The sequence below is a fragment of the Lynx rufus genome, unplaced genomic scaffold (genome assembly GCF_022079265.1).
Source record: "Lynx rufus isolate CCGP_SWC_20201006 ecotype Redwood Valley unplaced genomic scaffold, mLynRuf1.p SCAF_11, whole genome shotgun sequence".
NCBI lineage: Eukaryota > Metazoa > Chordata > Mammalia > Carnivora > Felidae > Lynx > Lynx rufus.
The window spans coordinates 33832093-33846978 of NW_025814825.1; the positions used below are offsets into that span (position 1 = coordinate 33832093).

The 14886-nt window shown below is 39.8% G+C and overlaps 1 protein-coding gene across 1 annotated transcript in view; it reads left to right on the forward strand.

The window, feature by feature from the left end:
* The first annotated feature begins 4113 nt into the window (after positions 1 to 4113).
* MARCHF5 (membrane associated ring-CH-type finger 5) overlaps positions 4114 to 14886 on the forward strand; it is a 57602-nt gene continuing 46829 nt past the window's right edge. The window contains exon 1 of the mRNA XM_047073169.1: positions 4114 to 4453. Coding sequence (XP_046929125.1) covers positions 4419 to 4453 — 35 coding nt within the window. The 5' untranslated portion in view covers positions 4114 to 4418. The remainder of the gene's footprint in view (positions 4454 to 14886) is intronic.

A 14886-nucleotide genomic window follows, 5' to 3' on the forward strand; every position in this document is an offset into this window, starting at 1 on the left:
GTTAACTTCCCATTCTCTATTCCTAAAGAATAGAGTTGATTTCCTATGTCTAAACTACTCCTCCCAGCAGGATTCTAGGATAAGGGCAAAATTCCTCAAATTAGTCTACAAAGTTCTTCATTTTCTATCACTTGATTCACCTTTTTGGTCTCAATCTGCCCCAAGTTCCCTTTTTGTTTCAGGGCCCCCCATTCATCACAGGCCTTTCCTTCCCTGGATATTTGCACATGCTTGTTCTTTGGCCTGGATTGCTCATTCCTCCTCCTCTTCTCTAGTTAACTCTTGCTCTTCCTCAGGTTTCAGCATAATGGACACTTCCTGAGAGACACTTTCCTGACCTCCCTATCTAGGTCAATTCCCTAGCTATAATCTCTCATAACACTATGTACATTTGCAAATTTAAAAAAATTATGTGATTCTCTCTCTCTCACTATAAACTCTACAAAGGTAAGCAATATGCTTGCTTTTGCTCATTATTGTATCCCCAGTGCCTATCTTATTCGTGCCTGTCACATAAATAGTGCACGTTCAATAAATATTTGTTGAAAGAATAGATTCAAGGCCTTTTTATCTATTCCCTACTTAGCCAACAGTGTATTTTTCACTCTCACTCAACAGAGACCTACAATAACAGAGGTTAACTCCTCTCTCTACATCTTTTCATCCTTATCCAGACCCAAGACCCTTCTCCACCTCCTCATCTACATACACCTACAATTCTTCCTACTGCTACAAGGTAGAGCCTAAATTTCCCTTATTTCGTAAAGTTCTCTTTAATACACCAGCCCCTAACAGATGCCTCTAAACCTCTAAATCACTTCGTATTTCCACGCTATTCATTTGGTACTTCATTATATGATGCCACATTTCATTATGTAATATTTCATATGTAATTACCTTGTTTTATTTTTTTAGTATAAGCATCATTAGGGAGTTTGTATGTTCTTAAAACAGTAGTTTAATTGGCTACTGGAGTACCTAGGCACATCGTAAGTCCTCTGTAAACATCTGCAGAGTGAATTAATGAAGAACTCTCTTTGGCCTGCAATGTGGACTCAGCCTGCAGTTTATTACCAAATTTAGCAAATGACAACTCTCCTTGGAGGGCACTTGTTTATTTTATACTATTTCTCCATGTAATATCTCCAGAGCCCCTTTTGGCAGACAGTTCAAAACAAGGGTGATGGAAGAACATTAAAGTAATATACTATTTTAAATTTCCGGACATATTTAGAGCCCTTCTGTACTCAGCTTATTCTAAACCCATTACAAAATTATTAATATATTCCATATTCTCTAGGATTCCATAATTCTCTTGCCTGAATATCATTTACCACAAGCCTCTAACCCTATATAAAATGCAGTATATTTCAACTTTTTCCCCCCCTCTGGTGAGACTCAGATCTAAGTAATTAAGACTTTTTTCCTTCAAGATCAGAGACTAAATTGTAATTCCAATTATTCTGAGTCTTATTTTTAAATCCAAGAGCTGAGGAAAACAAAGTTGACAGACAAATTGAAATTTAGGCTATACGTGTCACCCATTTCAAATACAAGGAATTAACTTATTTCATGAGTTTTATCAATCATGATTTTTACCCATACTAACTAAAATATATTTAAAAATTAAAATTCTATAGTAAAGAATCATGAGTTGTCCTTATGAACATTTTATATGGAGCTAATTACTTTTTTAACAGCTTTATTGAGATATAACTTACATACCATAAAATTCACCCATATTGTGTACAATTCCATTTTTTTAGTATAAAGAGCTTACCATCATCACTAGAATCTAATTTTGTTTTATATTATTTTTTAAACTGGGATATAATTCACAATGTTGTGTAACTATCACCATTCAAATTCTGGAACATTTTCTTCACCCCAAAAAGAAACCTTGTACTCATTAACAGTCTCTCCCCTTTTCTCTCTCACCGCGCCAGCCCTAGGTAATCACTAATCTACTTTATTTGTCGATGAATTTTTTTATTTTTAAAATTTAATATAAATGTAATCATACAATAAATATGTGGTTTTTGTGACTGGCTCCTGTCACTTAGCCTATGTTTTCAAGTTTCATCCATGTTGCAAGAATCAGAACTTCATTCCTTGTTATCATCTAATAACATTCTATTGCATAGATATACCACATCTGATTTATCCTTTCATCAGTTGATGGATATTTAGGTTGTTTCCACTTTTTTGGCTATTAGGAAAAATGCTGCTATGAAAATTTGCATACAAGTTTTGTCTAGACATGTGTTTTTATTTCTCTTGGATAAATAACAAGGAGTGGAATTACTAGATCACATGCTAATCACTTTTAAGATGAGTAACATCTATATTTTTTTCTATTTTGAAGGATTTTTGACACAGCCAGGAAACAGACTTTTCATGAAAATTCTAATATAAAACCCTTTTAAAAGATAATGTTAATTTGCACACAGCTTTGTTATGAACAGACTGTATCGTATTACTTTGTAAGTGGGGGTTCAAATATAAATTCCAAAATGAGGTGAGAACTCCTTTTAGCGTAAATCATAAAACTAGATGGGAGTTTGCGCTAGCCTACTTAATCAATATGCTAGGATTAAATTCTATTTTTTGAGCAGGATATATATATATCCATCTCCTTGCGGTGCATAACTACTTAAGAGATAAATACACAGTAAGGGAAGGCTTACCCAGTAGGAGGAGCAATAAATAGGAATTTAAAATACCAAAAACCCTGAGTAAGTTAAATTCTTATTTCCCTCCACTAGCGGGGGCCTGTTTTACATTTCGTGAGAAAAAGGTGAATCGTTAATTATAAATAGTCATGTAAATTGTCAAAGCCTCTCATAAAAGCATCTTTCAGAAATTGGAGGCCAAATAAACTTCTGTTCACATGTTGCTGTTGTTGTTGTTGTTGTTGTTTTTTCTGGCAGTGTACACTCTAGTTCAAATATATTCAGGAAGCAAACTTGAAACAGAATTAAGAGCTGATTGTAAAATTCCACATTTAAAAAGAGCGTAAAAAACACACTTTAACTTTAAAGAAAAATCAAACATCTTGCAAGACAAATCAAACATCTTGCGGCAGAAATTAGGCATAATCAAGGGAAAACTACCAGACGTCCTACCAATCACAGCACTGGAGAACGCCACAGGTCGTCCAAAAGACGCATTCGTTTTAGCCAACAGCTCTTTCCTCCCGCCAAAGCTGTCCCTAGAGCGTCAGAGAATAACCCATCGAGTGATTGATGATTTTTCCCTTTCGATTCCCACCCCCTCCCCCCCCCCCAACACACACACATCCACCTGCTTGGAGGTGTCAAAGCGACTCTAAATGGTTAACAGTGACCAGCAGCACAGAGAGAAACAAACACCCCTGACAACCCACAGCTGAGTAAGCAAGAGCTGTTTATTCACGAACATGTTCCATTTGGAGACTGTCGGCGAGCCCTTGAAAGACCAAGCACATTATAGAAGGCTCTTAGAGAGGGAGAGAATAATCTTTTCTCCCCCACCACTCCCCCAAAACACACAGTGAGAAACTCGGGTGGGAACCATCTGGTTAAGGCGGCCCCCACGCCCCCTTGGGAATAATCTCCCGCACCAGTGCATCCGTCCCCTTGCGGGGGTTGTGTAACTCCCCAAAACGAGCTCAGAGGCGGCACAGCCTGGCCCCAGCGCCGAGGGCTTCCGAAGGCACTTCTGCCACCCCCACCCCCTCCACGGCCCGCCCCGACGCCGCGAACAGGGCTGGGGACCCTGAAGAGAAATGGCCCTTCAGCCCCCTCCCCTCACCTGGCTCGGTCCCACCTGAGGGCAAGAGCTGAGAAAAGAACAGGCAGGGAGGGCTGACCTTGTTGCTACTGACAGTGGAGAGGCACATCCTGCTGCTTCCTGGAAAGCGGCCCGAAGGACATTTTTCCCCCTGGAGGAAGGAAACGGGAGGGCGCCGGCCGGGCGGCTGCGGGCGCGGCGGCGGTGGTCGGGGCGGGCTGTGCAGCCTCCAGCGGGGACGGTCCGAGGACTACATCTCCCAGGCTGCTCTGGGCCGCCTTGCGTCGTGACCCCGGCGCGCACGGAGGCGGTGACTCTTACCTCACAGAGGTAGCTCCTCCGCCAGCAGCAACTCGGCGCCCGCGGTCCATGGACCGGAACCCCGGGCCGACGGGCAGGAACCCGGGCCGCGATTGCCGCCTCCCCGCCCCAGGCTCCTCCTCCTCGCTCTCCACCGCCTCCTCCGGACGCCCGCAGGACGCGCACCGCCGCCTCCGGGCTCGCGGAGCCACCCCGAGAGGTTGGGCAGCGGGTTCGCGGCTGCCGCCGGACTGAGGCCTACTCCGCCGCCTCTCAGTGCTATTGTCCCTGGGCCCGGCCCTGACCAGGTCCCCTGGGGAGGGCCGAGTGCGCCGGCTCCGCCGAAGATGCCGGACCAAGCCCTACAGCAGATGCTAGACAGGTACGGGCAGCTTTGGGGGAGAAAGCGAGCCGCAGACCCTCGTCTGGCGCTGGTCCTGCCCGCGCCCGGCCTCGAGGCTCTCCGTAAGCGGAGCCCGGCGTGCCGGGAGGAGTTCCACGGCCGGGGGGCCGTGTGAGGGGCAGAAAGTTTGGAGTCCGTGCTCGGGGAGGACAGAGCGGGCAGCTCGGATGCGTAGACTTAAAGCGAAACTTAGGGAGTGGCGTCGAGTTTTGTTGGAACGCCCTTTTCAAGTGAGAGGGGTTTGGGTTAACCCACGGCGTTAGTTTCTTTTTCTGTTTCTTACTCTCCTCCCCTCCCCCCAAAACTATGTTGTAACGTGTTTGCCAGCGATGTCACTGGCAACAACAACCAGACTATCTTTCAGTGGAATGATCCCCTACGACTTTAAGACTCTTTGCAAAAACCAAGGGTAAGTAAGCATTCTTTTGAGAAGGCTGATAGTCTGATTTTATTCCTCCTTTCCCCCATCCCATCCCCACCCCCAAACTGGAAGGGCAAGAGTATCCGCAAGGGAGCTTTAACGGCCAGAATAGAGGTTGTGGAAAACAGCCACATGAGTACAACACTGAACAGTTAGCACATTTTGAGTTCACTAAGAAAGTTTCGTCTTTTACTGGGGCCAGTGGCCCATTCCTGGGGGGCTCCAGACAGTAAAACTCTTTTTTTGCGAAGTCGGTTGCACCGCCCTCTGCTGTTCAAATTCTAGTTCATGGGTTCTTCTATGAGTTTTTGGAGACTCAATCCACCTTTCTCCCTCGCCAAGTCTTAAATTCCTGGGAATATTACAGGTTAATACATAATGTTTGCAGTTGCTTACAGTTGTCAGACCACTTGCCACCTTGTTAAGTGGTACAGTTCTTTGTACAGAGTAAAGTTCCACCAATAAGACGTTAAATGAAAGGCCTCCCTTAACTGAGATTATACCCAGTTAAACGCTGTTTGGATCAGCCACACCCAGAACAAAAATCACCCAAGAGTACATCTCCTCCCAGAGTGACAGAACAGACATTTCCTTTGGAGCCTAGAATTTGAGACACCAGAATTGATAAAAATCATATTGTGGACTTTATTCAGTTAGGGGTGACCCAGTGATTAACTCAGCTTTGTTTAAGGTCAGCATTCAGGTCAGGTTGTCAGGTTGTATTGACTAACCCCTGTTTTAATATAAGTAGTTTTATAAGCTCCTAGAAAGCAGAAACTTTCTCATTATTTATCTTAAATTCTAGAACAGAGCCTGGTACTCAGTAGGTCATCAGTAAATATTTGTTTTATGAACAAATGCATGAACTTTTGTGTCGTTTTCCCCAGTTGCCTCAGGGTGTGATAAGTTAGCAGGTTTTTCCTTCATTATAATTCAGCATACTGGCAAATTGCGTAGGACTACTAACATATGCCCAGAGAAGACCACCTGTGTCCACTGCCAGTTCCAATCAAATGAGACCCTATTCTGGTGCGGGATATGTTGTACTTAGTTTTGTTTTTTTTTTCCTTTGAGTGTCTGGTGCTTTCACTCTTACATAGGTGACTTTTAGAAAGATTTTTGTGTGCAAAAGTGACCTGGCTTTCATACACTCTTTAGAGATTTCCATAGAAGTAAAAAGCCAAGGAGTGCTCATAAGGCATTCAGAACTTCTCAACGGAAACTTGGAAATTCTGCCTCTGTTTATTGAAGCTGATGACTATAATATTGGCTTATCTTCATCTTTTGTACCTTTTTGACATACCTCAAGGTAGATTAAGATGACGAAGACTTTTATTAGTAGTTTGCAACCAAGCTTCACGTTAGAATCACCTGGAGAGCATTTTAAACTATGGATGGATGCCTAGCTCTGTTCAAGACCAGTCAGATCACAAATTTCTGAAAGATGGGGCCCGAGCATCTGTAGTTTTAAAAGCTTGCCAGTTGTTTCTGATGTGGTTGAAAACCACTGCTGTAAACCCTAAGGGATTGTTTCATGGTAAGAGTAGAGATCCCTGAAGAAAAGTTTGGGCTTTAGAGACAGTGATCTTGAAATTGTCATTTTGCCATTTACCAGCTATGTGAATTTTTGCACTTAAATCTGAGGCTATCCATTCTCATTTATAAAATAATAGCCTACCTCACAGGATTTTATCAAATGAGAACACGTGTAAGCACTTTATAAAACAGTAACATGCAATTTTATATATTAGGCACACAGAAGGTGCTTAAGATTCTCATATAACCAACAGTTGTGGCAATCCCCCCCTTTCCTTTATATTTGTCATCTTAATGTGGGCTGGCCCTGCATACAAGTTGAATACAAAGATGATTGATTCATTTGAGGAATACTGACAGGCCCAACAGATTAAAATATGTCAACCTATTAGGGCTTATAATTGGTTTTTGGGTGGCAGTTTTTGAGGGACAGAATTTAGCTCCGAAACCTGCCTATATGTTTGTTTTTCTGATGCAGATTTTATCCTTGAGAAGACTAAGGAAATGTGTGCAACGCATAAGTTGTTTTTTTTGCCTCTAGGTTAAAAGTTAGGTATTTGATAGTGAATTATTATTTGTATTTATTGAATTTATATAGTAAATATTGAGTGCCTACATTTACCCGGTACCATTCTAGATCCTTGGTAGTGAACATAACCGAAAATGCTCATATGGAGCTTAAATTCTAGTGAGGTTTGTTCCAATAAACTGTGAAATTAAATGAAGATTGTGCTTCATTGTAACATGGATTGTGTATTCAGTTTATACTACTTAGTCTTTCAGGGTTTTTTAACTAATGGCAACTTTTTTTTTTTTTTTACATTTATTTATTTTTGATAGAGACCGAGCACAAGTAGAGGAGGGGCAGAGAGAGAAGGAGACACAGAATCGGAAGCAGGCTCTAGGCTCCGAGCTGTCAGCCTAGAGCCTGATGCGTGGCTCGAACTCACAAACCGTGAGATCATGACCTGAGCCAAAGTCGGACGCTTAACCAACTGAGTCAGCCAGGCTCTCCAATGGCAACTTATTAATAGCTGAAGTTGAACTGCTTTGTCCTTTGTGAATAAATTTAATTTAGCAATTTATCTTGATAAATTTTATTGCAGTATTTGTAGGTGGAAAGAGCATATATAGATATTTTGATTGTCTTTCATTTTGGTAACAATGGCACATGTCCTGTGTAAATTTATTATTGAATCTTTTAAATTGCTGTGGGTAGGGGTTCCTGGGTGGCTCAGTCAGTTAAGCATCGGACTTTGCACGTCATGATCTCACAACTGGCGAGATGGAGCCCACATCAGGTTCTGCTGTCCACACAGAGCCCTCTTGGTATTCTCTGCCCACTCTCTCTCTGTCTCAAAAATAAATTTTAAAGAACGTTAAAAAAAATAAATTGTTGTGGGCAAACAATTTTTGAGAGTAGTGGAAAGGGGGTGGTTTTCTAGTATCATGAATGATTTAGGATCACAAATCATTGCCTTGAAATTATAAGCATTTATAAACTCAAACCCTTTGGGGAGCCTTTGGGGTGACTCAGTTAAGCATCTGACTTCGGCTCAGGTCATGATCTCGCGGTTCATGAGTTCGAGTTCCACATTGGGCTCTGTGCTAATAGCTCAGAGCCTGGAGCCTGCTTCAGATACTGTGTGTCTGTCTGTCTGTCTCTCTCTCTCTCTCTCAAAAATAAACATTAAAAAATAGAAAAGTTTATAAACTCAAACCCTTGATATCATTACTCTGTCACCATCTGTTTTCTTGATTTCTCTTATGTTTCTCAAAATTAGGATTAAATGTATACAGAGTACAAAGAATATTGTAACAAACTGCAGGAATGGATCTTGTATTTGAAGCCTGGGCCTGCTGAGTGATCCTTCTAAAAACTTGACTTATGTATACCCCATCTCACAGTAATACTCAGGAGTTTGTTGATGTTGTATTACGTCACTTACTTGCACCTGGTGAGTAGGCAAGGCACTTAGCCGGTGTCCCAAAACAGTCAGATGGGAGGGAAAGCGGGGAGAATAATCTGTTCCCTGTCCCTCTCCTGCAGTTACAAAGTGAATTAGAATCCTCACTCTAAAAGCTTTATCAACCAGAAGTGTACATCCCTTTAGAAGATGTAGACTATTTTGATAAGAACATGCCATATTATTTTCAGATTTGTATAATTATCTCTTAGTTTGCATTAAAGCAATTTCTCATTTTCTGTGTCAGTTGGTATCTCTTCAGTCACATCTCTATCCCATTTTGACAATTAACAGACCAATACCTGGAATTAAAAACCATGGCAATTAGTTATGTTTGCTTTCATCTGTATGTTAAAAGTGGAAGGATTACAGAAAACATCTCCTTTGACTACTCTCATCAGTCCCATATCTTCTCTCCATCCCCATTTCACTCTCATAAATGGGTTTTATATTTTTCCAGGCTCCTTTGTTTAATGCTTTTATTTAAAAAATTTTTTTTTAGTTTATTTTATTTTTTGAGAGAGAGAGCAGGGGAGGGGCAGAGAGAGAGGAGAGCAAGAATCCCAAGCAGACTCCACACTGTCAGCAGAGCCTGATATGGGGCTCCAGCTCACGAACCATGAGATCATGACCTGAGCTGAAATCAAGAGTCAGACACTTAACCTATGAGCCACCCAGATGCCCCTGTTTAATGTTTTCAGGTATACCATATATAATTCGTGATTTTGTTTCTAAAATTTGAATGTATCAGTCTACAATTTGCTTTTTTAAATAGTTTTGAGTTCTATGATACTCAGCAATTAAAGAGAATATATATAATATTCATTGGATTGACATTCTTTTTTTCTTAATCCATTCCCCTGTTTATGATATTTAGGTCCTTATTTTCTCTTCTTTAGCTCTCCTTATAATTTGACTTTCATTCCCCTTTCTTAGCTCTACTAAAAGTATACTAAAGATCACTAATAATTTCTTAATCAGTAAATCTAATACCTTTTTTACTTGGTCTTCGTATCCTCGATATATATGTAATAAAGTTGAAACTGATTACCACCACCCTCTAACTTCTTGAAATTATATTCTGTTATACTGTACTATTTTTCTATCTTTTGCTTATTTGCCCCTCATATATTACCTTTTCTCCCTTCAATCACATAAGTATGGTTTAAGCCTCCACACTTACCATTCTTCTCTGAAGTGTACCCACTTATTATTGCACTTTCACCTCTGTTTGAATGACTCCCAGATGAGCGTCTTTATTCCTGACCGCTTTCCCACATTTTAGTGTCTCTTTCCTAGCTGGCCAATAGACATTCCCATTTGTATATACATGTTATTACTAGCGTCTTAATGTGTCTAAACTGATATTTCCCTGGCTTTTACTTTTCTTCCCAATTTTTGTTCTTTGATTAGACCCCATCCTTCTAGACCACCACTTTTTTTCTTTTTGCTTCTTTCTCTCCAGATTCACTCATCAGATATTGTAGATTCTTCTTTCTCTGGCTCTACTTTTTCTCTTCTAGTTTGACTTAGTGTGATACCAGAATTGGCCAAGGCATAATTATAATCACATCATTTCCATGCTTCAAAACCTGCCAGTCTACATCACCTATGGGATAAAATGTAAACTTTCAAGATCTAGTGAAGGGGTTTAGATCTATTAATGTAATTCAGCCTCAACCTACCTTAATCATACTCTTCTGCATTCCACTACATTGTTCTCTGAATATGTCATTTCCTTATTTTTGTTTTAGATGACTTCCTCCCTTTTAACACCTGGCTAACTCTTACCCTTCTTTAGAATTCAGCTCAGATATCACCTTGAAGCATTGCACAGCTCCTTCAGACAGAGTGAGTTACTCCTTCCTGTGTTTCCATAGAACTTTTGTGCATTTATTATAGAAAATCACATTGTATTGTAATTTTGTTAACGCATCTATCCCATGTCTTAGAGCCTTCCACACACACCTGATACCACCACTACCATGCATGTTTAACTGGAAGTTCGCTGAGAATGGAAACTATTCCCTATCCCTTTTACCCACAAAGGCCTGGTACCTTGGATACATTATTGAATCTGTGTCTTTCTTTTCATCCTTTATGACGTATCAGTGCTTAGAATAATCTTAGCAGAAGCACAATTTAAAGAACCAACTCATTTGCTCAACCACCTGTATTTTATTGCTTATTAAGCTTAAGTTCAAATTATTTGGCCTGGCCTTCAAGACTCTTCATAATCATATGTATTGTGCTCCCTATTATGTTTAAGACACTGAGTTTATGGCTGGCACCAACTACCTTTTTAAACCTTTGCTTCTCTTTAAGAATGAGTATGTACAGACACCTGGGTGGCTCAGTTGGTTAAGCATCCAACTGGATCTCAGCTTAGGTCTCGATCTCAGGGTCGTGAATTGAAGCCCTGCATTGGGACATCACTGGGCATGAAGCCTACTTAAAAAGCAAGAAAAAACTAATAATAGTACATACATGTTTGTTGCCCAGGCCAAACTGATTTGCGTACTGTACTCTGAACACAAGATGTTCTTTTTAGCATCTTGTCTTTCAAAGTTCTACCCATCATTCAACACCCATTTTAGGTTCTGCCTCATTTATAAAGCTTTTCTAACCATCTCAGAAATATTTTTCCCCTCTTCTCTAGACTCTGTAGCAGTCCTTTACATGCCATACATACATACATACAGCAGTCCTTTACATGATACAACTGTTGTATCAGTTGTATCAACATCAGTTGATGAGACATAATATTTATATGGCACAGTGAAATAGACTGGAAGGAGTTTAGATCTCTAGTGAAAGCTCCTTATGGCTGTTTAAAAGTACCTTAGAAAAAATGAAACAATTTCTTGTACTGGCTATAATTTTCTATGAAATAAGAAGTGGAAACATTTCTCAGAATTCACTATACATATGGCAGCATGATGCAGTGAAGAAAGCCAATATTTTGGAGTTGAGGCCTAGGTTGCATCTGTGCCTCTCTGTAAGGCATTGAGCAGATTACTTAACCTTTCTAGGCTTTTGTTTCCTTGTTTATTTAAGATGGAAATAATTACTCTTGCAGAGTTTCTGAATATCAGAGACAAAGGGGATGGCATGTATATGCTTGATTGGAGTGTATTTCCCTTCAGTTTTACCCTTTGGTAATGTGTTGTGATTGTGGTTTTATCTTTTGATGAATTCAGATACTTTAACTTCCATTCCACTTATGTGAACAGACACATAAAGGGATTTTTATTCTTCTTGATGGTACAGTTCCTGTACCAGAATACATGGGGTGTGAAACTTTTAATCATGAGACAAAACAGTGTGCAGTTTTTTCCATTGTTAAATGAGGCCTTCCTTGCATTAACCAGAGTATGGGTCTCTAAAGCATCTTCTGAATTAAGGACTGCTTGTTCTCTTTACTTAAAACAGTCCTGCAAATACATTGTTGAGGCACCATATATAATACAACAGCAGTAATTTAAAGCTTGTTTCATTGTTCTCTCTCCTACCTCCTGGAATTCCATTCTGCTACACTCCAGTTTTAATCAAAGTGATCTCTAAGGCAGGAGCCTATGATTTCCCAGATCTTTCTAATAATCCAAGATAGACACCTGCAATTTGAGTCTGTAAAGATAAACTTTACTGACAGTTTTATTAGATAACCATACTTACTTATTTAGTAAATAAATATGCTATTGAGAAACTTTTATTGGTAAAGTTTCCTCCCCTTTTTTCCATGTACTTTTAAAAAATAAGCATAGGGGCGCCTGGGTGGCGCAGTCGGTTAAGCGTCCGACTTCAGCCAGGTCACGATCTCGCGGTCTGTGAGTTCGAGCCCCGCGTCAGGCTCTGGGCTGATGGCTCAGAGCCTGGAGCCTGTTTCCGATTCTGTGTCTCCTTCTCTCTCTGCCCCTCCCCCGTTCATGCTCTGTCTCTCTCTGTCCCAAAAATAAATAAACGTTAAAAAAAAAAATTTTTTTTAAAAATAAGCATATAAACAGTGGATGAGTCACAAATGAGCCCTATGATGTGAGGTTATCTTTGTCATCCATCCTTTCCTAACTGGTTTATAATATCTAGGTTTACCTTAAAATCCGCTCCACCTATGTTGGTGTTCTTATTGTCCATGATCATATGCTCATTTCTGTCTTGTTTATGCAATTTTTCTTAGTTTGAATACCCTTACTCTTTTCATTTCCCAATCCAGCTTAAATTCTCATCCGTAGTTATGTCCTCTTCATGAAACCAACTCAGCTGCGTCGTACTGTCATCCTCACATTTCTATATAACTTATTACTCAACATTGTAATATCTTTTCTTGGCACTTAATGTAGTCCTTGTGGCATCAAATAATGAATGTACTTAGTAGGTACTCAAGCTGATTCAAGAGGAGATCTTGAATAATCTTAGGTTTTAGACAAACTAGCCATGTATTCCTTGAACAGTATATAAAGCTTACTGTTAGGATCTGTACCTGGAAAAAAGTTACAGTTTTAAAATCATGTAGTATAAAATAATCTTTTGTAAAGGGTGGCATGTAAAGGGTACAGATTTAGTGATATTACCAATACTGTTGAGTCTACACATTTATTTTGAAGAATAACAATCTTTAGATTCATCATTTTTTTCTTCATATTGTGGTAATAGTGATTTGTTCTTTAACCTTTGAGCCAATTGTGATAATTCCCAGATTTTCCTTTACTTTGTAAAGTAATGTGCCCCAACTTGCCAGGTGGGAAGGTGTAGAAGTAAATAGTGTGTACCTGAGTAAGCAAGAGGCATTTAAAGAGATAGTAGAAGGAAAAGAAGGGTGGAAGAAAATGAATTGAGAGGATTTGAATGAATATCCTATGCAGTGGTATTGGCCTATTGAAAACGTGTGGAGGGGGGGAGGGGTGGTGATTAGGAATCCAGGACTTTTTCCACTGAATACCAGGGTGCCAAGCAGAATTCCCTTATGTGCTAATTTAGGTAACAAATTGCATCCATAACATCTAGCCATAGATGTAAAGTTGACACCATCTTTGTCATCTTTTTTAAGTTTATTTATTTTGAGAGAGAGCAAGCTGGAGCAGAGGAGGGGCAGAGGGAGGTGGAGAGAGAGAGAGAGAGAGAGAGAGAGAGAATTCTAAGCAGGCTCCGTGCTGTCAATGCAGAGCCCACTGTGGGGTTCGATCCCAGGAACCGTGAGATCATGACCTGAGCCAAAACCAAGAGTCAGACACTTAACTAACTGAGCCACTCAAGCACCCCAGACACCATTCCCGTCTTTATCAGTACCATTATTACTAGTGTTCATTTAGTGGTTTTATATATGGCAGGCAATGCTTATGTAGTTTCATGATCATTTGTTTAATCTTTTACAATAGGAGATCTTAACATTAAACCTTTTTAATGCTGACCATTCCTTTGGTAGACTGGTTAAGCCTTTGGGTTCCTGCTCAGAATGTTTTGAAAGAACACAAAAGAACACAAAATACATAGTATCAGAAATGAGGGGCGTCTGGGTGGTTCAGTCCGTTAAGTACCCAACTTTTAATTTCATCTCAGGTCGTGATCTTATCATTGGTGAGTCCAAGCCCTGTGTCAGGCTCTGCACTGGCAGTGTGGAGCCTGCTTGCAACTCTCTCTCTGCCCCTCCCTCACTTGCCCTCTCTCTCTTTCAAAAATAAACAAACAAACAAGGAAAATAAATGAAACCAATCAACCTGTTAAAAAACTGATACAGTAATATGAGCTTTATTTAATACCTTAAAATACAAGCTGTATTGGTTGGTCTGATAACTACATTCAGATTTGCAATGAGTAAATGTTATCTTGGGATCTGCACAGGTAGCTGTAAAATAATATGAAAATTTCTGGTCAATATACTGTAATTTCTAATTGCTGTACTGTTAATATTATTATGGTTTGCTTACATTCATCATTGGAGGAAAATTAAATTTTATTTAGAGGTTGGCAAAAGTGAAGATGTAATTTCTTTCCCCATCCAAATTTTCTGGGATAAATTTTCATGGACCCCAGATTAAGAACCCCTGCCTTACAATACAAGAGATTCTGTTGTTACACCTATAATAAGTGGTAAACAGGGGTTTGAACTTGAACAGTCTGGCTCCACACCCCAAGTTCTTTGCTCCGTTATAGAACACCTTGAAGTTGCATAGTCTTTTCCCCACATTTAGCTAGCTCTTTACCTTAGAAAAAAAAAATCTTGAGCATTTTACTTCTTGTTTAAATTAAAAACCACACTTGATCTTAGCCAAAAGGTTGAGAAGTGGTTTAAATTAAAAACCAAATAATTTTAAAATTTTTATGTTGGGTGTAAAGTGAAATTTCATTTCTGTGTTATGGTGAATACAGTATTTGAGGCTTAAAAGAATAAAGAGGAATGACTATAGCAGAGATTCTCAAACTTTAGGTATTGTGATCACCTGTAGGGCTTGTTACAATGTCAGCAGTTCCTCAAAAAATTAAAAATGGAGTAC